Source organism: Astyanax mexicanus, chromosome 4, assembly GCF_023375975.1.
Source record: "Astyanax mexicanus isolate ESR-SI-001 chromosome 4, AstMex3_surface, whole genome shotgun sequence".
Lineage (NCBI taxonomy): Eukaryota > Metazoa > Chordata > Actinopteri > Characiformes > Acestrorhamphidae > Astyanax > Astyanax mexicanus.
The window spans coordinates 57,209,861-57,235,592 of NC_064411.1; the positions used below are offsets into that span (position 1 = coordinate 57,209,861).

Here is a 25,732-nt window from a genome sequence, read left to right on the forward strand (position 1 = left end):
GGAGTTCCAGTGATTAGCGTTAGCGTTAGCATTAGCACTTTCCATACCCAAAAAAATTTACATGATTACGTATCTCTAGTGTTCTGCTGCTACAACGAGGCCATAATTACAAATACCACTTTAAATACTTTCAAATCATGTTTAACTGTAACTTTAAAGCTGTTTCAGACTCTTATTAAAGGAAAAGTCCACCAGATTTTCTAAATTTCTTCCTGATTAAAGCAGAACATCTGAAGCTCTAAGCCCCGCCCACAAAAACAAAAAACGTATTGGACCAATTGGCTATGAAAACACTGCCTGATCTCAGACTCACTGTGTTACCAGAGTTCTGAGAAGATTCTGTATTTAAAATATTATTAAAATGGTGGAGGGATACATTTGTAGTATGCAGGGTGTAGTGTGGCAAAAAGTAGTCCCTAAAGAAAAAGTACATTAGTTCAGATCAGCATTTCTACCTTTTTTTTACATTTATTATCGTATTATCGTATCGTATAACACTGACAATATTGATATGCTACTTTTACCATTTGTTTTATCTCATTTGTGGCCATTTCTATATTTTTGTCTGTAGTATTTAATGCATTTTTTCAATTTTTCTTTTATTGTTTAATTGGTGACAATAGCCTGACTCTATAAACGTATTGTAATTTATTGAAATTGCATGCATACATAAAACTGGAGGCAGAGCGAGGAAAACTTAATTTGCAATCTTTAATATACCGCGAAGACCATCAAAAACAGTATAATGGTGAAACTGGCACGCATCAGGAACCGCAAGTTAACAGCATCCCGGATAAGAGCACAATGCTTCACAGAGTATATAAGTTTTAACTTAAAACTATAAACTCACTGTAATTGATTAAACTAGCAAATTTATATTGAATCTGACTTTTAATTTGGATTTTTAATTCTAATTTGGTCCATTTTCATATATAATAGGCTTGTACGATTAAATCCTATTTTTCACAATTCAAAAGCAAAAGCATGCGATAGCGTTTTAAATAATCGTAAACTCAAACTGCATTATCTGCATTAAACAACAGAGGGAGCTCTTTGCCTTGCATTCATACATAAAACTGGAGGCAGAGTGAGGAAAACTTAATTTATATTCTGTTTAAAAGCATTATCGATCACATCGCGATTACTGTCTATATTGTAACCAATAGAAAGTTGTATCAGCATTATCCTCATTGCCTTCCATTATCATTGACTTAAAAGGTTTATAAATAAAAACCAATTGATTGGTCATCATTGACTCACGTGACACTAAACTGGAGACATAGCGAGGACAAGTTCATTTACAATCTTTAATTCATCACGAAGACCATCAAAAACATTATAATGGTAAAACTGGCACTCATCAGGAACCACAAGTTAACAGCACCGCAGATAAGAGCACCTTAATGCAAACTAGCATTTGCTTCAGTATGATCCCCATTGACTCAGCTGGCATAAAACTGGAGGCAGAGCGAGGAAAACTTCATTTACGATCTTTAATTTATCGTATCATGTAGACCTGAAATCCAATACATATCCAATACTATTTTTTATGCATTATTTTTGTTGTTTTATGATGCAATTTTGTCATTTTAGTCATAAATTCTTATTAAAGTTTTTATACCCATCTTAATGCTTTCTTGAACCATCAGTCACGTAAAGCACTATGACTTTTCAATATGATTCATTTAAAAAGTTCTATAAGCATGAAGTTTAATTGATTGAATAATTGATCATTATCATTTCACATAAAGGAAAAAATAATCTGGCCTGTTATTTGGTCTGTAAAGCGAAAGAGCTGCGGAAATATTTTAAATAATTGCAAACTCAAACTGCATTACCTGCACTAAACAACAGAGGTGATACGATAAATGAAAGGGTGTAAATTAAAGATTGTAAACTAAGTTTTCCTCGCTTTGCCTCCAGTTTTATGGTCACATGAGTCAAATGGGGATCATACTGAAGCAAATGTCAATTAAAAAAAAAAAGTAGAAAAAAAATCCCCACCTCGAACGAGTTATAATAAGTCTTAATATACTAAATTATACTGAGAATTTTGAGTGAAATAAAAATGTGGTGGACTTCCCCTTTAAGAGTCTGCACTGTATTGGTTGTTGTGGGAATGGAGATCTATAGAAAACTCAATAGTTGTTTACCCAGAAACAGTCCTTTAATTTAGTGGGTTGAGGTTATATCATGTTGTTTCTGAGATAACATCAATAAACTGTATATAAGCATGGATCACCATATATTAACATATCCCTCAAAACTGAAGAGCCAGTGCTTATATACAGTCATCGATTCAGAAAATGTAATTCAGGGTTTGTAACAGATTTCATCACGTTTCCACTTTTATAGGGTAAATCATTTCTATTCTGTAGAGTTTTAAAGAGAATATTCCACACTAATGCTCTGTACGCATCTAGAAGTTCAGTAAAACTGATTAGAGCTGCACAGTATTTCCTTTAATTTTATTCTTTAATCAGAATTTCAGGCTCCAAAATGACTTTTTTGCTTGTTTTTTCCCATTTCCTGTAAAGCTGCTAATCACCAAATGTTATTTATATAACCTTAAAGTGGTCTTAATGTTATGGTAAAATGTTATGATTAGTATATACACATTAATACTGGTATTCTCTCCATACTGTGCAGCTCCAAAGGGAATATGTGGTTTTTAACATCCCACTGTTTTTCCTGAAAGTGAGAAATCAATAGAAAATAAAGAAAATAAATTCTATTCTGTAGTGAATCCTGTAACAGGAAGAGTTTAGGTTATATAATACTATAGAAACCCATCAACTTTTCCATAAAGGTCATCATAAAGGTCATATAATCAATAAACACCATCACATCCCAAACCCCACCCACTGACTGATTATCATCATCCAGGCCTTTTTAAGGGTTTTTAATAAAAAAACAAAAAATAATTGAGACAAAAAAATTAAACCCCTCGACAGCAAATGTTCCAATCACGGTCCCTCCGTTTCCTAAAAATGGCTTAATTTCCAGTGCACTGCATCGCAAATTAGAAGTATATATCTCATATAATCTCTTTATCTTTTAGGAAAGGGACATTAGTGTTCTTTTCGGATGGAAATGGTACAGATATGAGCTGCTCTGATGAGAGGAGACGGATGGAGGTCAGCTGGTTTTATTCCAACCAGGAGTTGTCGTCGGATCTGTGGGATTATAAACCCTCAACCAGGTGATAACAGTCAGAAATCAATCAACCACACAGATCCAGAACAGTTCTGGCTTCTCGAATCCGGTAACCGACGACTCGAATCCCACAACTCGAATCTGGCGACCGGCAACTTGAATCCCACAACTTGCGTCCGGTGTCCAACGACTCGAATTTGGTGACCAACGACTCTAATCAAGGAACTTGAATCCGGTAACTGATTACTTGAATCTGGTGTCCGACAACTCAAATCTGGTGACCAACGACTCGTATCCTGCAACTCGAATCCGCTGACCAACGACTCTAATCCAGGAACTTGAATCCAGTAACCAACAACTCAAATCTGCGAACTTTAATCCGGTAACTGACTATTCAAATCCGGTGACCGACAACTCGAATCTGGTGACTTGAGTCCAGAAACTCTAATCCCGCTCGAAACCCAAAGACTTAAATCTTGGGGCAAAGATTCGAATCTGGGGGGGGGGGGGGTCCACGACTCGAATCGGGGGGGGTTTCTGGTTCTGTGAACTGGTTCTGGTGGGCGGAGCCGCTCTGTAACAGGGTTCAGTTAGTAACGCAACTCCATAAATAAGTGTACATGCACCGCATTCCTTCCAAAACGCACAAAGCAGTCCTGATGATCCGAGTCCTGTCTGATGTTTGCATCTTGTGAAGCTACATCATTTCAGCTTTGGAGCATTTCGCCTTGGGAAACAAACAAACAAAAACAAACAAACAAACAAACAAAAAACAACAAACAAAAAACGGAACGGAAAATCAAAACCTCAGGTCCATGTTCTCCACTCTGGTGAAATAAAGCATCTGGTGGTTTGTAAAGCTAAAAGGTGAGACTGAAGCTCAGCCGACTTCATCCTTCGTCTCCTGCTGAACAGCTGCTCCAGGCACTGCACTAGAACCTACAGGAACCTACAGGAACCTCGCAGAACCCAAACGTTCCCCAGTTCTGATTCGTTCCATCATTCTGGGTCTGTGTGCTCAAGTTATATTAGGGCTGCACAATATATTGATAGTATCATATGTATTATAATCGCGATTGTGGCAAACAATTTGATGATTATGACCAATCACAGTCAGGGGGTGGTCCCAAAACAAGCCAATCACAATTTAGGGGAAGTTCAGATTGGGCTAGTTGTAATGGAGAGTCTCCAAACAAACAATGAGGCGATTAGAACCAATCACAGTCAGGGGGAGGTCTCAGCAGAAACAATGAGGCGATTAGAACCAATCACAGTCAGGGGGAGGTCTCAGCAGAAACAATGAGGCGATTAGAACCAATCACAGTCAGGGGGAGGTCTCAGCAGAAACAATGAGGCGATTAGAACCAATCACAGTCAGGGGGCAGTCTCATAGTCTCAGCCTAAACAATGAAGCGATTAGAACCAATCACAGTCAGGGGGAGGTCTCAGCACAAACAATGAGGCGATTGGTTCTAATCGCCTCATTGTTTGTGCTGAGACCTCCCCCTGACTGTGATTGGTTTTAATTGCCTCATGGTTTAGGCTGGGGGAGTCAGGGGGAGGTCTCAGCACAAACAATGAGGCGATTACAACCAATCACAGTTGGGGGAGGTCTTGGAACTAAAGTAGTCACAATTACAGTTGGACCAATCACAGTCAGAAGGGCTAGAACCAATCACAGTGAGGGGGGCATCTCAACACATGCTGCTTTATGGAATTAGGACCAATCACAGTTAGGGGGTTTGGACCAATCACAGTGAGGGGCTGTTTTAGAACAATGTTTTGATTTAACAGAAGTCTTCATGCTTAGGACCAATCACAGTCAGGAGGTTAGGACAACATGGTGATTATGACCAATCACAATTAAAGAAAGGTCTTAAAACAAACAACATTTACTTTAATTAGGACCAATCGCAGTGAGAGGGCAGTCCAAGAAAAAACTCACAATTTGGACCAATCACAGTCAGAGGAAGGTCTCAGAACAAATTCCGTCAAAATTAGAACCAATGGTAGCAAAGGGGATGGTCTCAGAACAAAGAATTAGGACCAGTCAAAGTCAAGAGGCGGTCTTAGATCGTACAAAGTAGGGGTTGGGACCAATCACAGTCAGGGGACAATCTTAGAATAAACAACACTGTGATTACGACCAATCACCCTTAAGGAAAGGTCCTAGAACACACATTTGCTTTGATTAGGACCAATTATAATACGCTTTACTTAGGACCAATCACAGTGAAGGGAATGTTTCTCAACAAGCCAATCACAATCAGGGTATTGGGGCCAATCACAGTCAGGAGACGATCTTAGAACGAACACTCGTTAAAGGAAAGGTCTTTGAACACACAACATTTGCTTTAATTACGCCCAATTAGAATAGTTAGCATAAGCTTAGAACCAATAAGAATAAGCTTTGATTAGGCCCAATTAGAATGATTAGATAAGCATTTAATAAGACCGATCACAGTGAGGGGGGCAGTCTTAGCACAAACCAATGAGTGGTTAGGACCAATCACACTCAAGGAAAGGTCTTAGAACACACAATATTTGCTTTAATTAGGACCAATTAGAATAAGCTTTAATTAGGACCAATCACAGTTAGGGGAATGTTGATCAACAAACCAATCACAGTCAGAGTATTGAGGCCAATTGCAGGGAAGGGGCGGTCTCAGTTGTGGTTAGGAGCAATCTTAGAACAAGCAACCCTGTGATTACGACCAATCACGCTCAAGGAAAGTCCTTAGAACACACGAATTTGCTTTAATTAGGACCAATTCAAATAATTAGAATAAGCTTTAATTAGAACCAGTCACAGGCTGATAGAAGTTTTGTAAAAATTAGGCCCAATGGCAGTGAGGGTGCGGTCTCAGAACAAACAATCAGGACCAATCACAGTCAAGAGGCAGTCTTAGATCGAACAAAGTGGCGATTAGAACCAATCACATGTCTTAATTAGGACCAATCACAGCCAAGCGGAGGTTCTAGAACAAACATCATAACTAGAACCAACCATAGTTTGTAACCATTTGGTGTGATTATTATGACCAATCCTAGTCAGTAAAATAAGAGTATTAAGACCAATTACAGAGAAGGGGCGTTGTCAGAACAAACAATGTGGTGGTTAGAACCAATCACTCTCACAGGGGGCGGGGTCTCTTTGAACAAACATGATTTTTTTTTTAGGACCAACCAATTCTCAAATATATACAGCTCTGGAAGAAAATAAGAATGCACTTAAAAATGATGAGTTTCTTTGATTTTACCAAATTGAAAACCTGTTTTGATTTTTTTTTTCTGCACCAGGAGTAAAGCAGCATAAAGTTATTCAAAAGCAGTGTGTAAGACTGGTGGAGGAGGAGAACATGATGCCAAGATGCATGAACTGAAACTGTGATTAAAAACCAGGTTTATTCCACCAAATATTGATTTCTTAACTCTTAAAACTTTATGAATATGAACTTGTTTCAGCCATTTCTCATTTTCTGCAAATAAATGCTATAAATGAGAATATTTTTATTTTTATTTGGAATTTGGGAGAAATGTTGTCTGTAGTTTATAGAATTTATAAAACTACAATGTTCATTTTACTCAAACATAAACCTATAAATAGCAAAATCAGAGAAACTGATTCAGAAACTGAAGTGCTTTATTTTTTACAGAGCTGTGTATATATATATATATATATATATAAATCGCAGTAATAATACATATATATATATATATACTATCAGTATCGTGCAGCCCTGACGTTCCCTCTCGGACCTCGGAGAGCCTCCAGAACCGGGTGCTGCTACAGCGAGGCTCTGCTAAATGAAACAGTGGTTCTGGGACCCAGCCCGACCTCAGGGTTTCCACAGTGTAGGAGGAGATGGAGGAGAAGGATGGTGCATAGAGAGGTGATCCGGAGGAATACTGCTGATTCTGTTCATCCCAGCACAGCTTTCAGGCTCTTAGAAGTGCAAATGAGAGAGAGAAAGAAAAAGAGAAAGAGAGGAAGAAGGATGGAGAACCCGCTCTTTAAGAGATGATCTCGAGGATGTAGAAGATGAGCTCCATGACGACGGGACCCTCGCTCAGCTGACAGGCTCCGCTGTGGATGACGGGGATGAGCGCACTGTCCAGATCACTCAGATACTGAGAGAGCAGCGGCTGACCGTTACTGCCCGCCAGATACCCCACCTGCAATAAAAACATTTTATTATATTAATTATTAATTATACTCAAAAAATATCTCAAAGAATTAGAATATCATTGAAAGGTTACACTTATTTCAGTAAATCAGTTCAAAATGTGAAATATATATATATATACAGCGGTTGGAGAATGAAACTGAATCACCTGGTTTTAGAGCACAATAATTGATTGTGGTGACGGACAGTTCTGGTGGAAACAGGAGAGTTGAGGTGAACATTGAATTCTGCGTGATTTGATCAGCCGTGGTTTTATGTTTTTTTGGATACAATCCGGGTTAGCACCCGAACATCCCTTTCAGACAGCTTCCTCTTACAGCGTCCACAGTTAATCCTGTTGGATGTGGTTGGTCCTTCTTGGTGGTATGCTGACATTACCCTGGATACCGTGGCTCTTGATGCATCACAAAGACTTGCTGTCTTGGTCACAGATGCTCCAGCAAGACGTGCACCAACAATTTGTCCTCTTTTGAACTCTGGTATGTCTCCCATAATGTTGTGTGCATTGTAATATTTAGAGCAGAACTGTGCTCTTACCCTGATAATTGAACCTTCACACTAACCTCCCACACTAAAATGACAGGTGTTTCAGTATCATTGTCCAACCCCTGTATTTATAGCTCTTTGGTTTCTGACTAAAAGGTTAAAGTGAAACTTAACGTGAGCGAGCGGCATAGTGCGAAAAATATGGTACTATTCAACTTTTGACTGGTGCTGTATAAAGGCCTACACCTGTTAGTGAGCTCCAAAAACTAAATATAAAAACATCGCCCAATAGTACATAGTCTAACCTGATCTGAGTCCAGCGTGACCCTCAGCCCCAGCTTGGCCATGCCGTCCTCCTTCAGCAGCTTCAGGTGAGGACAAAGAGCCATGCAGAATGCCCGGGCAACATTCTCCGTCAGCCGGCTGTGATCAGCAGGGTCACTCAGACCGTTCGGCTGATCATCACTCTGCAGAAAAAACACCTACACAGACAGACACACAGACAGACATACAGGTAGATACACATAGATTAACAGAAAGTCAAACAGACAAAGAGACAGACAGGTAAAGATGTTAATTTCCTACAGGCTGAGAAAACACCATTTGCTTGTTTTAACTCTTCAAAATTAAACATATTAAAAAAAATAATAAACTCTAATCTAATAACACAGACAGCTCTGAAACAAATAAGAGAGCGCTTAAAAATGATGAGTTTCTTTGATTTTACCAAATTAAAAATCTCTGGAATAAAATCAAGAGGAAGATGGATGATCACAAACCATCAAACCACCAAACTGAACTGCTTGAATTTCTGCACCAGGAGTAAAGCAGCATAAAGTTATCCAAAAGCAGTGTGTAAGACTGGTGGAGGAGGAGAACATGATGCCAAGATGCATGAAAAAAAACTGATTTTTTATTTGGAATTTGGGAGAAATGTCAGTAGTTTATATAATAAAACAACAATGTTCATTTTACTCAAACATAAACCTAAGAAGTGATCTCTTAATTTTTTTCCCCAGAGCTACAGTGAGTCCAAGAAGTATTTGATCCCTTGTTGATTTTCTTCGTTGGCCCACTAATAAAGACATGATCATTCTATACTTTTAATGGTAGATGTATTCTTACATGGAGAGACAGAATATTAAAAAGAAAATCCAGAAAATAAATCTAAGGAATATATATTAATTGATTTGTATTTCATGGAGTGAAATAAGTATTTGATCCCTTAGTATTCATTAGCAGTTCTGGCTTTTACAGACCAGTTAGACACTCCCAATCAACTTGTTACCTGACCTGAAGCCACCTGTTCTCACTAATCACTTGTGTGAAAAACACCTGTCCACAGAATCAGACAGATCACACAGATTTCAAGTCTCCAACATGGGTAAAACCAAAGAGCTGTCACAGGACCTCAGAGTCAGAATTGTTGACCTTCACAAAGCTGGAATGGGCTACAAAAAGATTAGTAAGGTGTTGGATGTGAAAGTAACAACTATTGGTGCGATTATCAGAAAGTTTAAAGAGTATAACATGACAATCAACAGACCTCGGCCCGGTGCTCCAAAGAAGATTTCGCCTCGTGGGGTGGCAATGATGCTGAGAACGGTCAGAAATCGTCCTGCAACCACTCGGCAGGAGTTAGCAAATGACCTGAAGGCAGCTGGGACCACAGTTTGCAAGGAAACAATTGGCAACACTTTGCGCAACAATGGATTCACATCCTGCAGTGCCCGAAAGGTACCCCTGCTGAAGAGAGCACATGTGGAGGCGCGCCTCAAGTATGCCAATGATCATTTGAAAGATGAACCAAGTTATTGGGAGAAGGTTTTGTGGTCAGACGAGACCAAAATTGAACTTTTTGGCCTCAACTCCACCCGCCATGTGTGGAGGAAGAAAAATGCTGCCTATGACCCCAAGAACACTGTGCCCACCATCAAGCATGGAGGTGGAAGCATAATGTTTTGGGGGTGTTTCTCTGCCAAGGGTACAGGGCTACTTCACCGCATCACTGGGAAGATGGATGGAGCCATGTACCGCACAATCCTGAGGGACAACCTCCTCCCCTCTGCCAGGGATCTGAAAATGGGCCGTGGTTGGGTCTTCCAACATGATAACGACCCTAAACATACAGCAAAGGCAACAAAGGATTGGCTCAAGAAAAATCACATTAAGGTCATGGAGTGGCCCAGCCAGTCGCCAGACCTCAATCCGATCGAAAATCTATGGAGGGAGCTGAAGGTCAGAGTTGCCAAGCGACAGCCCACCAACCTTCATGATTTAGAGAGGATCTGCAAAGAAGAGTGGGCCAAAATTCCCCCTGGTGTGTGTGCTAAACTTGTGGTTAACTACAACAAACGTCTCACCGCTGTGCTTGCAAACAAAGGCTTTGCCACTAAGTATTGAGTGTGTTTGGCAAGAGGGATCAAATACTTATTTTCCTCATTGAAATACAAATTAATTAAAATATATTCTTTAAAATTATATTCTGGATTTTTGTCTTGATATTCTGTCTCTCCATGTTAGAATATATCTACCATTAAAAGTGCAGAAGGATAGTGTCTTTATTAGTGGGCCAACAAAGAAAATCAGCAAGGGATCAAATACTTCTTGGACTCACTGTATATATATATATATATATATATATATATATATATATATAATAAAAAAGACAATAAATAAATGCATATCCAGAAAATTAAAGTAGAAAAAAAAATGAAGTAAATTACCTCAGTCCAGCGGATGACCTTTCCGTTGGCTTTATACTCCGAGCCGTGGAATATTTTAACACTAGTGATGGACTCCATAGATTTCCCATCTATAGGGCTGATCACACTGAATACAAACAAAAATATATATAAAATCAGAGGGAATATTAGCTCTGTCTTTCATCTCAATTAATCAATACAGTTCGTACTTGTTTTTAACCTCTGTATACTTCATTGTGCGTAATGTGTAACCATGGAAAATCGACTAGACTCTTCCAATAATATAAGAAAGCTCGTATCACACCCACATGGTGTTCCTAATAAATTGGCGAAATGTGGCTACAGATCGTGGCTACAGAGTCAAATGAAAATAAATAATAAACATCTAACTGTAGCTGAGTAACTTGTACTTTTGTGAGCTGAAATTAATTCTCGATGATGAGCTCATCTACAGTCTGAACTCATTCGTAGCTCTACAGTTTCAAGCTGAAGGATTAAAGTGAAACTTAACGTGAAGCACTGCTCTGTTGTATACACAAACCATTCAGTCAGATTTCAGGTATGGGTCGTGTTTAAAATATGTAGTGAGAATAGCCTGAAGTAAATATCGGATATGATCAGAAAATCAAATTTTGGCAACTTTCAGAGGTTTTATTGGCCTGTAGCTTTCTGCTAACCCCAGCTAGCACTGCTGGAGCAGCATTAGCATTATTTGCTAACCATGCAGAGTGCTATATCTTTCACCATTCAGAGGTGAGTATTATCGTACTGCAGTCTGCTGCTAACCTCTGGCTAGCACTGCTGGAGCAGTATTAGCATTAGCCGCTAACCACGCTAGCTCTTTCTATGTTCAGAGGTTAGTAAATATATCAGACTGTAGTCTGTGTGTTTACCGTATTAACACAGGCTATGTGGGACAAATTGCTAGCTAATATCGCCCTGGATTACCAGAACACTAAGGGTTCCTCAGTGTAGCGCTGTCGGGTGGCATTTACTAGCGCTAACCGCGCTATAATGCTAATGCTGCTGCACCTAGCCTTAGTGGAAATCTGGAAATCTAAGCTTACTATAGTTCTGTTTACTTAGCTTAGCTTTAATTAAAAGGAAAACATGAGGACACCCTTGTTCCTTACTAGTGTCGCTTAAAATGCGCCTTATAATCCAGAGTGCCTTATAGTCCGAGGAATACAGTAAAGCTATCTGGAGACAGAACATTACAGGAGATCACACGAGAGTATGAAGAAAAGCAGCCATTTGTTTGCGAAGGTTAATTTAGCATAGCTAACGCTACTACGCTAATCCTGTACAGCTCTATGCATCGTTCAGTTGAAGATCTCACCCCTTGTTGAAGTTTAAGTCGTCCTCTATCCACTGGATATGGACGTTCTCCTGGTTCTCCTCCTGATCAGCTTTTCCACAGACAATACTGAAATCCTTCATCTCCCTCAGAGCCTGACGAAGAGCCTCCATCGTTTCTGCTGTAATCTGCACCATCACCCCATCTGAAAACAACGTTTACACCGTTAATATCTCACTCACGTTATCTTTATCACAACTAATGATTGGGAGGACAGTAGGCCTGTCACGTTAACTAAAAAAAATAAAAAAAATTTGCGAACAGTTCTTTGTCCCAGAAATTATTGCGATACACGATATTGCTGGCATTTTAAGACAATTCAATGGCTTTAATATATAAAATATATAATAATTTCATATTACACCAATTTAAAGACAATAAACTTTCCATTCCTGTTCACACACCTAATTTTGAAAGCTGAAAAGTTCCCAGTTTGAACCAAAGTAAGTTATAGTCACAGCCCCGGTCTGCCCCAGCTGGCCCACGTTGGACTAGCATAAAGACCCTGCCTCAGCCTTCACTCGAGAAATACAATAATGGTGAGAGGAAAGCTGTAGCAACACGAACCTAAGAGACACTAAAGTTAAGCGACTAGAGCCGCACTGGGCTCTTATTATGTTTCTTTAAGTTAATTTTGGGTGTTGATGGGGGCATTTTGCCTTAAAAAAAAAAAAAAAAAGGTACGTTAATTTCCTCCCTGTGTCTGTGTTTCTTGGTGCTTTCGCACTACCGGGTCACGGCAGCCACGCCCACAGTCGCAATATATGTAAGTGCATTTTTTTATAAGTGTAAACACAATGGACAATATCACGATTATTAATTATTAATATCCATTTATTGAACGATAAATCAATAAAGTAATTATTGTGACAGGCCTAGAAGACAGCAGACGTTCTTCTGAACCTGGTCTATCTGTGTAGCTGTGGGATATCTGGGTCTAGGTTAGAGGAGTTAAAAGGACATTAGTCTCAGTTTAGATAATATTCCTGAGGGACATGTTGACCTACATCTTGTGGGAATGATATAAACGTACCTTCAACTATGCTGGTCTTCGCCAGGAACCCCGACGAGGTCTTTAAAGCTCCACTGAACACGAAAAAGCAAGCGCCCGTAACTAAAGAAGAAGAGGAAGAACAAGAGAAGCTAAAGCCCACACTGTTCTACTGTACATGCTAATCAGATTCTGTATCTACTGTAACTGTAGATTAATTACAGAGCAGTATGGGTACAACAGATTACGGTGCTGGTGATTCTGTATCTACTGTAACTGTAGATTAATTACAGAGCAGTACGGGTACAACAGATTACGGTGCTGGTGATTCTGTATCTACTGTAACTGTAGATTAATTACAGAGCAGTACGGGTACAACAGATTACAGTGCTGGTGATTCTGTATCTACTGTAACTGTAGATTAATTACAGAGCAGTACGGGTACAACAGATTACAGTGCTGGTGATTCTGGATCTACTGTAACTGTAGATTAATTACAGAGCAGTACGGGTACAACAGATTACGGTGCTGGTGATTCTGTATCTACTGTAACTGTAGATTAATTACAGAGCAGTACGGGTACAACAGATTACAGTGCTGGTGATTCTGTATCTACTGTAACTGTAGATTAATTACAGAGCAGTATGGGTACAACAGATTACAGTGCTGGTGATTCTGTATCTACTGTAACTGTAGATTAATTACAGAGCAGTATGGGTACAACAGATTACAGTGCTGGTGATTCTGTATCTACTGTAACTGTAGATTAATTACAGAGCAGTATGGGTACAACAGATTACAGTGCTGGTGATTCTGTATCTACTGTAACTGTAGATTAATTACAGAGCAGTATGGGTACAACAGATTACGGTGCTGGTGATTCTGTATCTACTGTAACTGTAGATTAATTACAGAGCAGTACCGGTACAACAGATTACAGTGCTGGGGATTCTGTATCTACTGTAACTGTAGATTAATTACAGAGCAGTACAGGTACAACAGATTACAGTGCTGGTGATTCTGTATCTACTGTAACTGTAGATTAATTACAGAGCAGTACGGGTACAACAGATTACAGTGCTGGTGATTCTGTATCTACTGTAACTGTAGATTAATTACAGAGCAGTACGGGTACAACAGATTACAGTGCTGGTGATTCTGTATCTACTGTAACTGTAGATTAATTACAGAGCAGTATGGGTACAACAGATTATGGTGCTGGTGATTCTGTATCTACTGTAACTGTAGATTAATTACAGAGCAGTACGGGTACAACAGATTACGGTGCTGGTGATTCTGTATCTACTGTAACTGTAGATTAATTACAGAGCAGTACGGGTACAACAGATTATGGTGCTGGTGATTCTGTATCTACTGTAACTGTAGATTAATTACAGAGCAGTACAGGTACAACAGATTACAGTGCTGGTGATTCTGTATCTACTGTAACTGTAGATTAATTACAGAGCAGTACGGGTACAACAGATTACAGTGCTGGTGGTTCTGTATCTACTGTAACTGTAGATTAATGGAGAGAATGGTGACCTACCTTTGCGAGGCTGGTGATGAATACTGATTGCTTGCGTTTGGTAATTCCCGTCGTCGTTCTGAACACACACCAGGTGAGAGTCCGCCCGCTCATTAAAACACGCCCCCATCGCCAGCACATGCTCGTTAGACTTATTCATAGCCTTCATGAGCTAAAACAGACAGAGTAAAATAATCCATGGGTTAAGCCACATCTAACTAATAATAAGAGGTGTTGCCACAATACTAAAATTATGACTTAGATACAATATCTGCCTAAATATTTCAATACTGATACTAAAATGATACCACAGCAAAAAACACAAACATGAGAAATTAGATTGAAAATTGTGATGTTTATTCTTTACTTCAAGGAAGAACAAAATAAGTTTATTTCTGTGATAGAAAGGAAAGCAAGTTATTGCTCTGTGTTTTAATTCAGTTGATCGCTGAAAAGCAGAGGAAACCAAAAAAAAGGCATTTAAAAGCTGGGAGATATTTAAACTTTAAAATCCGCTATTATTTCCTGATGAACTTACTTATTACACTTATTCACGATGGGTCGAGTGTAGAGTCGTTGATTCATTGAGTAAATTGGTTCAGGAATCGAAAGCAAATTGGGATCAATGATTCTAAACATTAGTTAGAGCTGGTTTAACCAGAAACACAGCCACGGGGAAACTCAGAGATGCCACAGAGCTCTCCTCAGACACTGGATTATACTTCAGAGTGTTTTATACAGTGAATTAATCACGGATTCTTACCGGAGAGCAGCGACGCAGCAGTTTTTACTAACGGTAGCATTTCTTTCTAGACCTACTGTACTCTCACTCTCTCACAGACTCCGGCTCCTGATGTAGTAGTAGTAGTAAGTTTACCTCGTTGTAGCGGTTGCTGGGGATCTTAATGCAGGTTTTCCTCACTTCCATGTCCACCACCAGACCCCTCACCACCGGTAACGTGTACTGATAGTTCCGGAAATCCTGCAAAAAAGAAAATTAAATATATATATAAATTTTAAAACCAACAGAAAAGTGTCGACTGGAACGGGAAACACACTTAATGAGTAACGAGATCTCTTACTGCCAGCAGGTTAATGATGGTATGACCGGTTTCTCCAAACAGAGGCTTTCTGAAGCGAACGCTGAACAGGGGGCAGGGGTAAACTGCAACACAGAAACACCAACCAATCAGTAAATAAATCGAAATACACTGATTTACAAGCTACAGAGAGAAAAGAAAATAAAGATCGTACAGTACGGCTGTGTATTGGCAAGAACTTGGTAATTGTCTAAATTAGATTTCAGTTTTGGCAGAAACTGCTAGTGTGATTGCAATGCTCATTTTCAGTCTCTGCTGGTCGCTAAGATGTTGCTAAACGATTGTTAGGTGGTTGCTATGGTGTTGCTAGGCGGTTGCTTAGGTGTTGCTATAATGTCTGTGGTGGTTGCTAAGGTTGTTCTATGGTATCTGTGTTGGTACAACAAATACATTGCGCAAATACATCGCTTGGCTATGGACGCTAGGTTCCTCTGGCCGTGCGGGGTGTCCAAACTTTTGACCAATAGCTGCTTTATCCAATAGCTCCTCCATACTCTCACAGTACTGGTGCTCTGGGCACACAAAGTGTTCCTTGAACACGGTCGTTAAGCCCCCCATTCATTCCTATTGGCCGAATTCGTACGACTATTATACGAAAACCTCACATCGTATCGTTTCGTGCCGCACATTTTCGTAAAGAATGCAGTAAGTTCTATATCTTCATATCTCAAAAAATTGCGACGTACATGGGCGTGCAAAATTCTACATTACATTTACGAAGTTTAAACAAAATCCGTACGTCCGATCGAAAAGCTATATGCCTACTGCAATCACGCTAATAATACAAATTTAGAAAAGAAACAGCCATAGTTTACGTATAAAATCTGAGTAAAAGAAAGTACACTTTTTGTCTAATCAGAACAATGAGATCTAATAACAGAGTTCAACACTGCCCTCTAGTGGCCGGAGTTTAACCCTTTCACACCTGAGGAAAAATATAAAAATGCTGTTTTCTGACTGCAATGCACACAAAAGAAGAATCTAATACTCTAATATAAAGTCCAGCTAAATCCAAATAACTAAAATATTTTATTGTTTTTTTTTCATGTCTGTTTTTAAGATTTTTATTTTATATTTGATATTGACCTTATGTCACAAACCCTTTCTACATAGTAAAATAAACATGATTTAAGTGTCAAAATTTAATTAAAATTTGTAAAAATAAGCTTTTATTACTTTGCCCTGTTTAGGCTGTGCTCTATTCTGATGGACTACAGTTAGACTTCATTAGTATTATATGCAACACAATATTAAAAAAGGAATTGTGTAATGTCCATTGTAATGGAGGCAGGATTTGAAAGAGTCAAACAGCACAACACTAAATGAAACAATTCTGCAATTAGTATTGCATGGTATACCTATACTACAAAAGTATCTCAATACTTTGACATTAAAAATGATACAAAACCACAATTATTTAGTACAGGTACTTTTAGAATAAGTGCTTTTTTAAAGAGTGGTATTTCCAAGGAGTGCTACACGGGGGCAAGTAGTAGTTGACTCATTGAGTGATTTGGGTCATGAATCGAGTACAATGGGAATCAATGATTCTAACTGGCTGTTTAAAATTTGGAGATCTGTTCTTAATAAACATTTTTATCAAATAATAGGTCTATGCTTCTTCAGTGTTGCAATGTTAACATCATTCTGAACAGATCTCTCTGAAAAAGCCCGAAAATGTTTTTAAGAGCTCAGTTTTAATGCTTTACTTACTTAAAACATGTCGGGCTCAGGCTCATAATGACAGTTTTGGGGCCAGGCTGGATTTTTTGAGCCCGATCTTAACTCTACAGGAATCACAGTTATTAGAAGAAGAGGAGGAGAAGTTTTGCTTAAACAAAACACAGTGGGGGAGCTGCGTCTGTGGTTGAAGAGCTATATTCTAAAGACCCACCCAAACGTCCAAACGTCTGCTTTTACCATTTTTTTTAGAAGGATAAATCTAAAAATAACCCGAGTTTAAGACCCTCAGCAGGAGGACAGTGTTAATATATGCAGTCCTGCACATGCTGAGGGATTAGCCTGAGCTTAGCTTAGCATCTCGGCAGGAGAGAAGAACAGCGGGATAAAAAAAACGAGAGCAGAGGATTTTATTCCACATCTCAACAACCTTCCTGCTACTGCCCAAAACCCACCGGCCACTTTATCAGAAACACCTCCCTACTGTAACAATGTGCTTCCCGTTACTGATTGGCCACTTTATTGGAAACACCTACCTACTGTAACAATGTGCTTCCTCTCACTGATTGGCCCCTTTATTGGAAACACCTACCTACTGTAACAATGTGCTTCCTCTCACTGATTGGCCACTTTATCGGAAACACCTACCTACTGTAACAATGTGCTTCCACTCACTGATTGGCCACTTTATTGGAAACATCTACATACTGCACCTTGTGCTTCCACTTACTGATTGGCCACTTTATTGGAAACACCTACCTACTGTAACAATGTGCTTCCTCTCACTGATTGGCCACTTTATTGGAAACATCTACATACTGCACCTTGTGCTTCCACTTACTGATTGGCCACTTTATTGGAAACACCTACCTACTGTAACAATGTGCTTCCTCTCACTGATTGGCCACTTTATTGGAAACACCTACCTACTGTAACAATGTGCTTCCTCTCACTGATTGGCCAATTTATTGGAAACACCTACCTACTGTACCTTGTGCTTCCACTTACTGATTGGCCACTTTATTGGAAACACCTACCTACTGTAACAATGTGCTTCCTCTCACTGATTGGCCACTTTATTGGAAACACCTACCTACTGTATCTTGTACTTCCTCTCACTGATTGGCCACTTTATCGGAAACACCTACCTACTGTAACAATGTGCTTCCACTTACTGATTGGCCACTTTATCGGAAACACCTACCTACTGTAACAATGTGCTTCCTCTCACTGATTGGCCAATTTATTGGAAACACCTACCTACTGTACCTTGTGCTTCCACTCACTGATTGGCCACTTTATTGGAAACACCTACTCTACTGTATCTTGTGCCTTCTCTCACTGATTGGCCACTTTATTGGAAACACCTACTCTACTGTATCTTGTGCCTTCTCTCACTGATTGGCCACTTTATTAAACTCACCTGTACACCAGCAGGGTGCCCCCTCCACTTGTTTTGATGTTAAATAGAGAAAATAAGAGTAGGCTGCTTAGCTAGCTAGCTACTTAATATCCTACCGTGTAAACTTGCATTCTTAGCTGGTGTGTATCGTATTTTTCGCACTATAAGATGCACCAATCCATTATAATCCTCCTTATAATCCGGTGCTCCTTATGTATGAATTCTATCAGTCAGGTATTAAGGAGCAGTAAAGACACTCCACTGAAGTACAGAGTTATACTAGAGTTTCAGTGAAGTTTCTCCAGCAGTATTAGCATTAGCCGCTAACCGCGCTAAGCACTAGCTTTTTGGCCGTCCAGAGGTATTATCGATCTGTAGCCTGCTTCTAAAACAATGGATAGCACTGCTGGAGCAGCATTAGCATTAGCTGTTAACCACGCTAAGCGCTAGCTCTTTCGCCATTCAGATGCATCATCGGCCTGTAGCATTATTCGCTAGCAGTAAGCTGCTAATTCCATAAATCTGGAAATCTAAGCTTACTGTAAATAAACGGAAGTGCTTTACTCACCCAAATAAACAGTTTTCAGAAGAGAAATCTGTGTAGATTAACATCCAGCACTCATTTGACTCATCTGTTTGTTTGTTTGTTTGTTTTTTAGAATTACAGTTTTGTTTACTTAGCTTAGCTTTTCCCGCTGAATTAGAAAGAAAACATGGTGACACCCCTGTTTCTACCACTAGTTACTGGTGACTAGTGTCACATAAAATGCACCTTATAATCTGGTGCGCCTTTTAGTGGCAGTTGTTAAATATGGTAGTGATTAATTAGCTATTAGGGGTGGGCAATATTATATCATATACAATATATCATGACACAGAAATATCATGATATTAAAAATCTATATCGTGATAATACAGATGTTCTGTCTTAAAAGTAGTCTATTATTTACTGTGAAGCTTTAGGTGTATTTATTGTATAATTGTTTTAGTTTGCAGTTTATATGCATGCACTAAAATATTCTGCAATATTATTTGCTGCATTATATTATTTTATGCTATATTATTTATTTTGCCACATTATGATTATTCTGTTATAGTATTATACTATATTCCTGAAATGAATGAATTATTTTAGTTTTCCTATATCGCCAAGTATATCGTTATCACAAAAATACCCTGAAATATCGTGATATTATTTTAGAGCCATATCGTCCACCCCTAGTAGCTATCAAGCTAAGCTAACATGCGGGTTTTTTAATACAGTAAACAAAGGCAAAAAAAACCTTGCCTGTACACACACACAATACATTCACACACACACACACACACACACACACACACACACACCCACACAAACACACACACAGTACTCACATCTGTACTCGGCCCCCAGGCGCAGCATGAGGCGGATGGGGAAGACTTTGGCCCAGGGGGTCTCCCACTTCTGCACCAGTACTCCGAACAGGTAGGGGGGGTTGGGCAGGGGCAGGTCCTGCAGGGACTGGAAGGTGGGGCTGATGTAGAGGAAGCCGCCGTGCTCCTTACTGCCCAGAAAACTCTGCGTGAAGAACGAGTGCCCTAGGTGGCTCAGCACGTTACCTGCAGGGGGTGGGCGGGGCAAGCGGAACACAAGGGGGAGGAGCTTAAACAGGATCAAACGGTCTTAACACTTTAAAAAGCACAGAAAGCAGCCGTTCTCGCAGTTTTACTCCTCTGAGACGGTGAGAGACGTGAGGTTTTCACATTAATCTGAAGGTGCTGAGAGCTTTTACACAGAGAGTGGATCATCCTAGAGACTAATCCAACAGAACCACAGAGAACCAGACCGGGTCTTAAACTATCTGCTGTTTAGAGGAAGCTAAAATCACTCTGATGTAGAGAGGTATTAGTAAGGTAACTTTAAGAAATGAATGGGTAGGAATAGTAATATGCTGTATATAGGTATGGGTGGGTATAGAAGAGTACAGATAGGTATGATTGTATATTAATAAATATAGATAGTATGAGGGTGAGTATAGCACTTTCATTTATTTACAGTAAGCTTGGATTTCCAGGATTTAGCAGTTAGCAATGCACAGTGCTAGTAAATGCCACCCAATAGTGCTACACTGAGGAACCCTGAGCTAGCGGTTCTGTGGTTAGCAGCTAATGCTAGTGCTGCTGCACCCAGCCTTAGCGCTGAAGAAACTTCACTGAAAACTTACCGTTATTACTAATGCACTTCAGCAGAGTGGCTTCCTAAATAAGTCACACCGGATTTAAAGGCGCAACTACTGTACAAAAATACCAGTATATTAATAATTATACCACAGTTAGCGCCGACCCTGCAATGTGATCGGCTGAGAGGCATTCTACGAGCGCCATTATCAGCCGGTAATGCACTGTAACCGAAGCTCTCCATGTATTACTACGCCACATACAGGTAACCTAGCAACGGCGCAGCACTTACAAACCAAACAGCACAAACGCAGCTACAAACAGAGCAGCAACGGAAATATTTTAACTGGCGGAGTTTTTATAACCAAACAGATCCTATTTTCTCCTCTTTAACTCTTTAAAATCTTTCAATAAACATACTGGTAGAGCATTATAGAGCATTATAGAGCGCCCCCTACTGCTATAGCACGATACAGCACTCCCTCTTGTGTATTATTGCTTAAATATAGATGTATGGATAGATATAAAGGGAAATGTATCTGTGTTTTTGAACCGAGTCTAGTAGACTGAGCATATTAACCTACTTCTTTGACATGGAAATATATATATATATAAATGAATAAGAAAAAGCTTCCTAGGTAATAAACCCGGCTGGGTTCTCCAGAGTTAGCTTAGCGCTGTAACTGACAGGCTCAGAACCCGAGCAGACAGGTAGCGTTTCCTGACCGCAGGCGGCGTATCTACGGTCAGTGTGTTTATAGAGCAGAGACACACTGAGCTGCAGCACAGAGCTGCCACTGCGTCTACCTTCCACTCATCCTGCCACACACACACACCGACCCGGCACTGAAGCTGCTCAGCCGGCACTCCCTGTGACCCAGACTAACCCTGCTAACAGCAGCAGCATCAACTACAGCAACTCTAGACATGTTCATATGATCCACACGCTCGTTTGTACCTGTGAGGGCCTCCTGATAGAGCTGTACGAAGTGGCTGAAGATGTCTTTTGGAATGCTCTTTTCGTCCGGCAGACACTGCAGCAGCACCACCACCTCGGCCTGACCCACCGCGTGCATGCCCTTCGTCGTCACATACCAGCACTTCCTGTTTACATCTTCACATTTACAGAGGAGAGAAAGGAAGCAGATCAGCTGATTATCCTGCTAGACTTATACTGAGACAAATAACTGTCAGGTTCAGCCCTGGTAACATTATTTCATAAACTGTAAATTATTAGTCCTCCACAATCTAAACCGGGCGCGTTCGGGATGGGCGCGTTCGGGATGGGCGCGTTCGGGATGGGCGCGTTCGGGATGGGCGCGTTCGGGATGGGCGAGGTCGGGATGGGCGAGGTCGGGATGGGCGAGGTCGGGATGGGCGAGGTCGGGATGGGCGTGTTCGGGATGGGCGTGTTCGGGATGGGCGAGGTCGGGATGGGCGAGGTCGGGATGGGCGTGTTCGGGATGGGCGAGGTCGGGATGGGCGAGGTCGGGATGGGCGAGGTCGGGATGGGCGAGGTCGGGATGGGCGAGGTCGGGATGGGCGTGTTCGGGATGGGCGTGTTCGGGATGGGCGAGGTCGGGATGGGCGAGGTCGGGATGGGCGAGGTCGGGATGGGCGAGGTCGGGATGGGCGAGGTCGGGGCTGGTTTGGGGTGAGCTTATTTGGGATAAGTAAGGTGAGTTTGGGATGGGATACGTGGGATGAGCTTGCTTGGGATAAGTAGGCTCAGGGAAAATTTGTGGTGAATAGCTTGGGGTGAGTAGGCTTGGGGCATTTGGGTTGAATAGGCTTGGGGTGAGTAGGCTTGGGGCAAGTAGGCTTGTGGTGACTAAGCATGGGACATTTGGGGTGAATAGGCTTGGGGCATTTGGGGTGAATAGGCTTGGGGTAAGTAGGCCTGTGGTAATCTTGCTTATGGGGTGAGTAGGCTTGGGATGTTTGGGATGGGTAGACTTGGGATATTTAGTTTAGTTTGAGATGGTTTGGTCTGGGATGATTTGGTGTAAGTAGGCTTGGGGCGATTAGACTTGGGGCTTTGGTAAGAGTAGGCTTGGGATGTTTGGGGTGGGTAGGCCTGGGGTGAGTCGGCTTGGGGTGAGTCTGGTTTGGGTGGGTTTAATGGCTTGGAATGAGTAGGGTCAGGGTAAGTAGGGGTGAGCTGGTTTGGAATGAGCTCAATGGTTTTGGGATGAGTTGGTCAGGGAAGAGTGGGATGGGTCTGGGATGAGTTTGGTTTGATATTGGTTCAGTGCGAGTATGGAAAAAGATGGTTGGGTTTGGGATGAGCTGTGTTGGGACAAGTGGGGTGAGTTTGGTTTGAGATTGGTTCAGGGTGAGAATGGGATGACCTGATTTGGGATAACGGGTTTGGTTTGAGATGGTTCGGGATGAGTCAAATGTTTGACTGGTAGTGTATGTGCTGTTTTTATATTAATGTAAAGTTAATGTACTTAGGTCAGAAATGTGAGAAGCACTTACAGTTGACCAGTTTGACCATGGCCAGCAGGTTGGCGTTCAGCACGAACACCAGCGGGTCCGGACCGCCCTCCTCCAGCTGCTGCAGTAACAGAATCTCCAACGGCCGTTCCTCCACTGCGTAATCTGCAGAATAATCACACACATGCTAATGCTAACACCTTAACCTCACGCACCACTGAGCTGGAGCTAACCAGACCAGAAACTACCACAGCAGTAACGGTTATCATTATGGAGGCTTTCCACCAGTGAGTAATGAACATTTAAGCACAAAACACCAAAAACAGCCTAAAAACACTCAAACACACACATGTATTCAGCAGTGCGTAATGTGGTATGCAATACTTATTATATTTTAACAACATATGATGCACATCAGGGCTGGGCAATATGACGATACACTGAGACTGTAATACACTACAGGAAGCGTAGGGGGCGCTCTATAATGCTCTATAATGCTCATATGATCCACAACACGCTCATTCTGACAGACTGTGATACACTACAGGAAGCGTAGGGGGCGCTCTATAATGTTCATATGATTTTATTTAATATGATATTTAAAGATCTAATTCAATATTTTTTTTTCTCATTTATTTTAAAAAGTCTAGTTGTGGTCTTTAGTATGAATGAATGCCAAGTAAGATAAAAAAATAAAAACTAAAAAAATAATAAGTGTTCCGGTGATCCAGTATAACACTGCTTTAGTCCGGTGGAGGAGTGGAGGGACGGGGAGGAGAAACGATTGGATTTCGGCTCTTGCTCATGAATATTCATGCATGCAAACCTATCGCCTCTGATTGGCTAACAGCATGGCAACACCAGGAGGAACAAAGCGAGATAAACAGTTAAAAACGTTTTTTTAAAATAAAGACATTTTTACACTAATAACAATTTTTACTTTTAACTAGTGTAAACAGAACTGTTCTAAACTGTTGTAAAAATCCACCTACCTATCTCAATTGTACTTGGCTGGTGGTGTTTTTCCTCCATAGACTAATTCTAATCATTTGTTTCTTAGCTCTGAATTACTGGGTAAAGTATATAAACACTGATGTGTTATTCGCACAAATAACACAGGAATGAACTGCATGCTGTTCCTAGCGCTGTTAGTTATCTCCTATCTGACGAGACGGCGTCGCCGCCCGGCTTCAGCTCTGCCTGTGGGCGGTCCCCAGCTGAGGAGGGCGGGGCCATGAATACTAATTGACTGGTTGATGTAGACACGGTGCTTTTCCTGATCGACTCGTTTTTCAGCTGCTGCAGACAAGTAGATTTTAGCGTAAGGAGAGCTTTAATTTCAGTATTATACTATATAGTCGCATATGGCCCACCCCTGAGCGCTCATACGCAGGTGGAGGTGCAGACGGATGCAGGTTAACATGCAGGTGGTGGTGGTGGAGGAAGCTGAATGGTGAGGATGGGCAAGCACCTGAGATGTGGCCTCCCGTACCTCCTTTAACGCCGGTGGAGATGAGGATGGGAGGAAGGCCGTCCTCCGGGATCAAACTGACCGAGCTGCCCACGGGGCTGCCCACCGGAGCTCCAGGGGCTCGACACGCCTACAGGAAGGGGGAGGAGCCACAGGGTCAGAGTTAGTGATTCAGACTATGAAGAAACACGTAAGGAATCATGTAGTAACTTAAAAGCGTTAAAACATTTTAAAAGTACTCTTCCTTTCATGGGGCGGTCCTAATAAGTGCCGGTTTCACCATTATAACATTTCTGGTGGTCTTTGCCGCGACTGCACTTGAGGATACTTTCAAAAGTTCTTAAAATTCTTATTTTTCTTTACTTATCTGAGTAGTTGTTGACTCAAAGTATGTAGGTTTAGAAATTAGATTATTGTTATTTTTGTGAACAGTTAAATCTAATTTCTGTGTGTTTTTAAGTTATTGGGGTATGATGTTAATATAACATTACAATAGGCGAGACAATACATCACAACAGCTGTATTATTCAAAGCTAAAGGAGTCTCCAGATGTTCTACAGGCTCTTCTTCAGCCGAGTTAATTCCCACCTCCTGCTGGCCGGCCGCTGTGGATTTGTTGGGGTACTGGGGCGCAGCGGGAGGCTGTGATTGGCTGGGGCTGGAGGCAGGAGCTTTACTGGACTCTGCAGCTTCACCATTTGGTAAAATTCCATCTGCAAACCACACTCGCCTCTGCTCACGCGGACCCGAACCTGGCAGAACATCAGCAGAACACGGTCAGCAGCTCTAGAGACTAGAGAGGGTAACCGATGTGAGGATATACATATATATTACTTACAGAGAGACTAAACACCCCGAGTTACAGTTTTATAGCTTTAAAATCAATAAAAACAACTAAAATTGAGCTTGGGCTTTTTCTATCATACAATGCATGCATACATAAGCAAGCCAAATTAGCAGATACCAATATATTTCTATCATCATCATGCATGCCTACAGGTGCATCTAAAACAAATTAGAATATCATTGACAAGTTACTTTATTTCAAATGTGAAACTCATATTATATAGATG

At 40.8% G+C, this 25,732-nt stretch overlaps 1 protein-coding gene across 3 annotated transcripts in view; it reads right to left on the reverse strand.

Annotated features, from left to right (window-relative positions):
• Window positions 1-492: 492 nt before the first annotated feature.
• Window positions 493-25,732, reverse strand: part of zfyve9a (zinc finger, FYVE domain containing 9a) — a 47,784-nt gene continuing 22,544 nt past the window's right edge. For 2 of the 3 annotated variants that reach the window (XM_022668328.2, XM_022668329.2), the window contains exons 7-19: window positions 25,248-25,411; window positions 24,660-24,789; window positions 23,231-23,353; window positions 21,708-21,863; window positions 19,967-20,191; window positions 15,493-15,575; window positions 15,288-15,392; window positions 14,432-14,582; window positions 12,925-13,005; window positions 11,874-12,036; window positions 10,556-10,661; window positions 8,135-8,311; window positions 493-7,332 (exon numbers count right to left, since the gene is read on the reverse strand). In XM_022668328.2, the coding sequence (XP_022524049.2) occupies window positions 7,171-7,332; window positions 8,135-8,311; window positions 10,556-10,661; window positions 11,874-12,036; window positions 12,925-13,005; window positions 14,432-14,582; window positions 15,288-15,392; window positions 15,493-15,575; window positions 19,967-20,191; window positions 21,708-21,863; window positions 23,231-23,353; window positions 24,660-24,789; window positions 25,248-25,411 (1,826 nt within the window). In that variant the 3' untranslated portion in view covers window positions 493-7,170. The remainder of the gene's footprint in view (window positions 7,333-8,134; window positions 8,312-10,555; window positions 10,662-11,873; window positions 12,037-12,924; window positions 13,006-14,431; window positions 14,583-15,287; window positions 15,393-15,492; window positions 15,576-19,966; window positions 20,192-21,707; window positions 21,864-23,230; window positions 23,354-24,659; window positions 24,790-25,247; window positions 25,412-25,732) is intronic. The other variant, XM_022668331.2, reaches the window with a different exon arrangement.